At 37.0% G+C, this 7,858-nt stretch overlaps 1 protein-coding gene across 1 annotated transcript; it reads left to right on the top strand.

Moving 5' to 3' along the window:
• Positions 1 to 1,086: 1,086 nt before the first annotated feature.
• On the top strand, positions 1,087 to 5,625 carry rpl30 (ribosomal protein L30). Its single transcript, XM_042012392.1, has 5 exons — positions 1,087 to 1,156; positions 1,254 to 1,302; positions 1,731 to 1,876; positions 4,210 to 4,340; positions 5,519 to 5,625. The coding sequence occupies exons 2-5, from the start codon at positions 1,282 to 1,284 to the stop codon at positions 5,572 to 5,574; spliced, it is 354 nt and encodes a 117-aa protein (XP_041868326.1). The 5' UTR covers positions 1,087 to 1,156; positions 1,254 to 1,281; the 3' UTR covers positions 5,575 to 5,625.
• The last annotated feature ends 2,233 nt before the right edge of the window (positions 5,626 to 7,858 follow it).

The raw sequence follows: 7,858 nt of genomic DNA, 5'->3' as shown, positions 1-7,858 counted from the left end.
ATTTAGGCCCCAAATCATTTCGAAGAAGAATAAGTGCATAAGAATAATAGCAAATAATTATGGAATACCTTAGATTTAAACAATGTAGTAATGAGTTTGTTAATCCACTCTTTTTTCATTGAATTAACTTGTCCGTCTGCAATTTCTGTTAAACTTGGTTTCAGAAGAGAATATTGCAAACCATTGTGTAAGACAATAAGCAGGGGGTACAGGAATGGTTTGCAACCCTTGATGAATTCTATTTTAGGAAAATAAAAAATAAATTTAGTGAAAAAATGTTGATAAATATTTCCATTTATGTTCAAAAAGTCCATTACAAAGACAATGCCTCTTTCATACCAATTCTGTTTAAATATTGGCTTCCTATTAATGGTTATCACTATATTATTCCATAAAGTGAAAGCACAGGGACAAAAGTTGTGAAAATGTGTGAAAAAAAGAGCTTTTAACAAATTAATTTTAATGATACCTACTAATGACTCAAAATCTAATGCTGTAATACTTCATTTTTCAAATTCTTTTACCAAATGGCTTTTTTATGTATGATGAATTTTGTTCTTCCATAAAAAGTAATAATAATAATAATAATAATAATAATTTGCCTTTCTTATATTAGTGTCTGAAATGTATAGTAGCTACCACTGATTTGGTTGACACCCAGTGGCAGGGACCACTCATTACAGTGGTCCGGACCATGGTCTGGATCAGACCACTATTTTCGTAACAACACCCTCTCCCTCTGCCATTATACCGGGGCACAGACCTCATTTACCTAATGAAACTCGAATAGGTTTTATGACAGATGGTATATTCAGACTTACACTTGACCTTAAACTATCCAGATATTTGTCATGATGATAGTATTATTTTGCTTATTGATTTCTGCAAACCATTTGATAATTTTGAACTACAATTTAAATTTAAATTAAGAAAGTTTTGGGACATGATTAGGCCCCAAATCATTTCGAAGAAGAATAAGAAGTGCATAAAATAATAACGAAGATTAAACGCTTGCATTTCAATAGCTTAATTAATAAAATAATGAAAATAACAATTTTCTGCGCAGTAAACATGTGCGCAGGCTCACTGACATTTACCAGCGCAATGCACCCTGGGATTTCCTTTCTCTTCGAGGCCATATTGTAGTTAACTCACAGTAAGAAGAGCTCTCTTATTTAATGGACATTTTCTTTTAATTCTTTCAGAATTTAAAGCCTAACTATACTCGTCTCTTGTCTCTCATTTTTCCGTAGGTTGGCCGGTTCGGATTAAACCGCAAAAATGGTGGCAGCAAAGAAAACGGTGAGTGGCGTTAGCTCAGGCCGGGAAGCACACGCTGTTTCAGCCAGTCTGCTGCTTCACGTGGAGGCCTGCTAGCTAGCAATGTAGTTGTCCACGTTAACGATTTAGTTCCATGCGACACATAAAGATTTACGTTGAATTACTGCTGCCTGTGTTTGAAATGCCAAAAGCGATTGTCTGTCTATTGGCGTCCATTGGGTCGTTTTCCTAATGTAGGTTAAACTGTGTGTCTGGAAAACAATTTGTTACCGGGCTGTAAAGCTAATGCTAAGTTGTACAACTTTATGGGTCCAGGCCACTGTAATGAGTGGTCCCCAATAACGCTTTTCTCAAATATATTATACACTAAAGAGGTGCTCATTTTCTTGTTATCTTCTATAAACGTTACGCCAAGGGTTATTGCTGATGTGGGTGTCTGTCCTCTCTAGAAAAAGTCCATGGAGTCCATCAACTCTCGTCTCCAGCTGGTGATGAAGAGTGGAAAGTATGTCCTGGGTTACAAGCAGTCCCAGAAAATGATTCGTCAAGGAAAAGCCAAGCTGGTCATCCTGGCCAACAACTGCCCTGCCCTTAGGTAATTGAATATTGTAAAGTGACATTTGAAGCTTGTGTGTGGTAATCAGTGTTGGTAATAACGGCGTTTAAAATAACGGCGTTACGTAACGCCGTTATTTTTTCACTAACGGAGTAATCTAACTAATTATTTTCCCCATATTTGTAACGCCGTTATAGTTATTGTACAGTAAAGGCAGTGCGTTACAATAAACTGACTGAACTGCAAAATCAGAACACGCTTCGGCTCCACAACAAGGCTGTTGGTTGGGACTGGGAGAGCTCCGGTTGGATGAACTGGAGCGAGATAAGCAAAATGATTGGCTGATGTCATTGTCAGTTAAAGCAGGCATGTTTCACGGCAGCTAATCAGAGCCAGTGCTTTAACAAACAAACCCGGACGGGCTTAATTTTCTTAAACAAACCTCGAGGAAAAGCAGCAGAGATGGCGAGTGTGGAGCAGTCAGGTGAAAAAATATCATTTTCAAGATGGAAATATAAGCACTATTTTAAATTAATTGACGTAAAAGGCAAAAACGTCCATGTGAGGTGTGCATTGTGTTCCGGAGGGAAAACTTTGTCGACATCCAATAGTTACTTTCCCTGGTAACTAGTTACTTTTATTATCAAGTAATTTTTTAACTAACTCAGTTACTTTTTTGAAAAAGTAGTGAGTAACTATAACTAATTACTTTTATAAAGTAACGTTCCCAACACTGGTGGTAATACGGAATAGTTTCTTTCCACCAGGTCCCCATAGCTATTGTTTCTCAGACCAGCAGCTATGTTCTGCCCGGTGTGATCTGGAAAAAAAATTAGTCTAGACATTTCGTTTTCACGTTGAAATCTGCGTCAATAAAATGTAGCGTGACATTTATATATGGCTCTATGGTGCAGCTTGACCACAGGTCCATCGTGGTGGCGAAACATTGGACTGTAGCCATGTCCTTCACAACACCCTCACCACACTCATCATTTAGGGCAGGGAGACACTCCACTAGCATGGAGACGAGATGGCAGTGATGCCGTTTGTCCAACGTGTTGAGTTTCTTTAATCCCAGGTTGTTAACTGAGAAAAAGTTCTATGTGTTTATAACTTTTATCTCTCTGTGTCTCTGGATTATTTAGTCGTGACTCACAAAAATTGAACATTTTTCTATTTTCTTGTGTTGCGTCGCAAGTCCCTGTGTGCTCGTCTGCGTGAACGAGCGCAACATTTCACATGCATGAATGTCGCCTGTTGTTAGTTTTCATGTTCTCATGTAAATGTAGCCCTGGGAGTTCTGGTGTTAAAATGAACTTAATAAAATGCAGTTGTGCAAAACGCAAAAAGATGAAAGAATTTTTACCTCAAAACAAGCATCATGATATAAACAATATTTCCTCACTCTTATTTCATGTGTGATAAAGTCTTATTTATTTAAAATCTCCATATATTGCCTGGCCCTAACCTGTATTTCCTGAAGCCTTGATTAAACAGAATAGAAGCTGTTTGTCTCCAGGTGCAGTGAAAACCATATTTTAAAGTTAATGATGTGGTTAAGATATAAACTTATCTACACTCTGAGATAGGATTTATGTTCTTAATGTAGCTTTATGCAGTTATTGCTTACTATATGATTGAGCTGAGATGGTCAGAAAATGCTTGTACATGTCAGTCTATTCAAAATAATGTCTTAAGTGGGTTAGAATAGGATTATTGATGTGCATGCAATTAGCCAGTAATGAGTGTGAGCAGGTATGAAGCACAACTAGCTAAAAGTACATAATTATGGACTAATTAAAGTTCCCTTTGATTCAGATTTTTGGGAAGGTTCTGACTCGCTGATTCAGATTTTCTTTTGTGAGAATGATAAAAAAAATAAATTATGTCTTGTTACATTTTAATTCTATATAATGTATAGCAGCCTTTTCCCAAGTATATTAAGTTGCAGGCAGTAAAGAGATGGACACAGTAACAGGAAGTGTTCAGTGTGCAAAGATACAAATTAGAAAAATGGTGATGCACTCAAAACTTGGATAGTAACTCTTTCCTCACAGGTTACAACAAGCAAGCATGTAGCTCTGTTTTGTGTCATGTTATAGACATAAACTGCTACTACAGTACATGCTTGGTATTGTAACTACACCAAACATGTTAAATTATCTACTTACTTTTGTTCAAATGTCCACACTGAAGGGAATGTTAATTATTTAACACTATTGTGTTGGGAGGCACCTGCATCGTTTTCAGGCACAGGAGGTACAGAGAAGTGTGCACAGGAGCATTGCCTTTTTACATCCATTGATTTCTGGGATTTCCATATTGAGTAGGAACTCTTTTGCCTGAGACTTTGCATTTGCCCTTTTGTCTAGGAAATCCGAGATTGAGTACTACGCCATGCTGGCCAAGACCGGTGTCCACCACTACAGTGGAAACAACATTGAGCTTGGCACAGCCTGTGGCAAGTACTACAGGGTGTGCACACTGGCGATCATTGACCCTGGTGAGTACCCATCTCCCTTTATATTGACTAGCCTGAATTTGGAAGCTAATTTGGAATTTCCAAAATACCTTGGTTACAATATTTTTAATAAACTTTTATGGGATTTTTGACTAGCCGGTTGACATCATTGATCCACAGACATGACCATTAAAGGCAAAATAAGTGGCATTGACACCTAGTGTTTCTAATCAGAAGTGCAGTCAAAAGAGAAAAACACAGAGAGCGTGCACCCAGGTTATTCCGGCACAGAACTCTTATTTTGAAAGAGAGAAACTTGACAAAGACATTGTTGATGTAGGAGACAGATTGTTTATAGGGAAGCTTCCATTTATCCCTCGCAGCAAATGAGGGCATTTTAAATTATTTTTAAGCTAAAAATCCTAATTATTCAGCCTTTAAGGGAAGTCAATGCTACACACCCAAATTAAGTCACATTCAAAACATTTAATCATGGAATATGCATTTCTAACTACTGGACACATTCAAAGAAGTACATTAGTCATATAGTTATTATATGACTGATTATATATTTTATTATTATTATTAAATATTGTTATATTATATATATTTTATGACTAAGATGCAAGGGTGAAGAGAGATAATCAGATGTTTGAAACATGAAACATAATCTGTAGAGTTTCTTAAATTTTTTTTTCTTTTTTTTTTTCTGTGATTTCGTGTATTTGCTTTTATGACCAAGTCCTCCCAAATGTGACTGTAGATAAAATAGTAGAACCATGCATTGTTGCAAAGTGAGAACATCAACACAAACCTGTTTAATCGTAGACAGATATGTCTCAATTTACCTAACAAGGTTGGTAAGGATAGATAGAACTTTGCCAAAGTTCTGGCAAACTTTAGTCAATGTTTTTTTTTTTTTGTTTGTTTTTTTTGGTTCCTCTGCGAATTATTGCGCCTGTTGGATCTGCTTATAAAAGTAGTCCAGTTCAGGACTAGGGGTTCGCTAGATGAAAACCAGCCAGGGCATTTTGTTAAACTGCCAGTGTATTCTGACCAGTTAATTAATGCTCCTCTGGTCACATTAATGCCGGTGCTGTCAACTTTTATGTGCTGGGACTAATAGAAATGTACCTCTCATGTTACAGCTGCATGTCTTTGTACAGTATATGAGGAGACAGTTTAAATCCATTGACTATGCTCTTTTTTTCCCCCCTCAGGCGATTCTGACATCATCAGGAGCATGCCAGATCAGCAGCAGCAGCAGCCTCAGTAGAGCTGTTCCCCCACCCGCATTGTTATAAATAAAGCGAACACCACAACACAATTGTCGTCTGTATTTTTTCTTTATGTATATACACATATAATTAGTGGAAACATGTTGATAAAATGTTTCCATTTCTGTCCAAAAAGTCCATTACAAAGACAATGCCTCTTTCCTACCAATTCTGTTTAAATATTGGCTTTCTGTTAATGGTTATCACTCAATTATTCCATAAAGTGGAAGCATGGGGACAAAAGTTGTATGAAAATGTGGGGAAAAAAGCTTTTAACAAATTAATTTTAATGGTACCTACAAACGACTCAATCTAATGCTCTAATACGTCATTTTTCAAATTCTTTTACCAAATATCTTTTTACATATAATTAATTTTTTTGTTCCATAAAAATGTAAAACTAAAATAAGATTAGCCTTTCTTACATTGATATAGAATATACTATTGTATAGTATGTAGCTTCCACTGATTTAAATGTCTCCTAGTGGCAGGAACCACACATTAAAGTGGTCCGGACCATGGTCTGGATCAGACCACTGTTTTCGCAACAACCCCCCTCTCCATTTTTGGATCTTGGTGCTGCTGGATTCTGTTCATTAAAATACAATAATACAGCTACAGTCATGTTTTTGTCAGATTTTTAAACAAAACTTTGAAGTACAAAGCTTGTTATTTAAGATAAACACCACTATTGCAGACATCAACGTTAGAAATTAGGAAAAACAAAACCGTTTTTATTATCCATTTTATTAATTTAAGAACAAGTCGCAGTCGAGACGGATCTAATTCTCTGGTCTCTCTAACAGCATCTGTGCTAAGACTGCACACACGGCAGATCCGTTCCCTTTACCACAAGAATATCACTCCATAAATGTCCAAGTCGTCTGTGACTTCCAGACCCACCTGCTGAATGTGGTGTTAAATAATCAAAATTTAATACAACTGTAACTTTTATATAATTAGTTTATTTATAAGGAATTCAAGGTTACTTCCTGGTTAATAACACCTATCAGACTCACCTGGAAGATTCATCAAATGCGCCACTCACTCCATGAACCGCAGGAGGAGGAAATCTGCTTCACTGTAGATAGTAGATCGTAGGCTGCAGTAGACTTTGTAATGAAATGTTATTCTACAGTGTTTCACTTTCTCTTTGAGCCACTGCATGGCGAAGATGTTCGTTGTGATAAGTTCATGGACCAGAATGCTGTCCGGGTTCAGGAGTAATTCATGATCATTAATGATGATTTGTATATAAAGCCGTTTTTTATATTATTTGAAGCTCACCGCGTGATTATTTATGATCAAGTAAACACTTTAAACATCTGTGAAAATCAGGCTTCATTGCACATCTTTATTATTTCATTCATCCTTTTGTAATTATGTTATTTTTCCTCATCTGTCTCGCCGCTGTCTGTTTACACACGGCCCAGAAATCTTGACCTTTTATGGGCATTTTTGGGGCGTTTACCTGCAAAGTAGGGCCTACAAAAGATTGACATTCACCAATCTAAGAGGAAAGATACAGACAATTCTGCGCTATAAGAACACATTTATGAATCTGACGGAGGAAAAAAAACTTCTAAAGTACAACTTAAGAAAATATTTAGGAAGATTTGCAAGAAGATAATTGGGTGAAGTGGGTTGTAGCTCTTTAACAAGTATCTGAATTAAGAGACACCATTGTTCAATAAACTCTGTTTTGTAGGTGTTGCAGAGAAAGATGAGCAGAATGATGGAAAAAGAAAGAGAGCAAGAGCATGATGACCAGGCAGAGAAAAGAGACACAGAAGCATGAAAGAGCACCTGCCCATAAAGCAAACATGCTTTCATGGAACGGCTTTAAAACCAGTGCTGCTCATGATAATTTTGTTGAACAATTAAATGCAGCAAGTGAAACTGAAAGAGTGACCCATATTGTGGCTGTCACGCAGTTCTTGGCTAAACAAAATATTCCATTCTGTGGTCATGATGAAGGAGTCTCGAGCCAAAATCAGGGAAACTTTCTGGACTGCATCAAACTCTTGAAAGAGTTTCATCTATTCCTGCAGTCATACTCAGCTCCATCACATAGCACATATTTATCCCCTTCATCTCAAATAAGATAACCAAGTGCTGTGCTAAGGAGGTGACAGCAAGTTTTGTCAGTGAGTTAAAATATGCTGAAACATTCTCAGTTGTTGCAGATGAAGCCAGAGATGGAAACACTGAGCAGTTGTTGATATGTGTCCGATATGTCACTGAAGGCAGAATAAAAGAGTGTCTGCTGGCCATAACAGAACT

The sequence above is a fragment of the Melanotaenia boesemani genome, chromosome 17, assembly GCF_017639745.1.
Source record: "Melanotaenia boesemani isolate fMelBoe1 chromosome 17, fMelBoe1.pri, whole genome shotgun sequence".
Classification (NCBI taxonomy): domain Eukaryota; kingdom Metazoa; phylum Chordata; class Actinopteri; order Atheriniformes; family Melanotaeniidae; genus Melanotaenia; species Melanotaenia boesemani.
The sequence above is the reverse complement of the archived record's forward strand: the minus strand, read 5'-3'. Positions and strand labels throughout refer to the sequence as shown.

What these genes read in the sequence shown, in the direction of transcription:
- rpl30 (XM_042012392.1), top strand. Translation starts at nt 1,282, where the DNA reads ATGGTGGCAGCAAAGAAAACG. An exon ending in AACAACTGCCCTGCCCTTAG is followed by an intron (nt 1,877 to 4,209) that starts GTAATTGAATAT and finishes CCTTTTGTCTAG; the next exon opens with GAAATCCGAGATTGAGTACT. An exon ending in ACTGGCGATCATTGACCCTG is followed by an intron (nt 4,341 to 5,518) that starts GTGAGTACCCAT and finishes TTCCCCCCTCAG; the next exon opens with GCGATTCTGACATCATCAGG.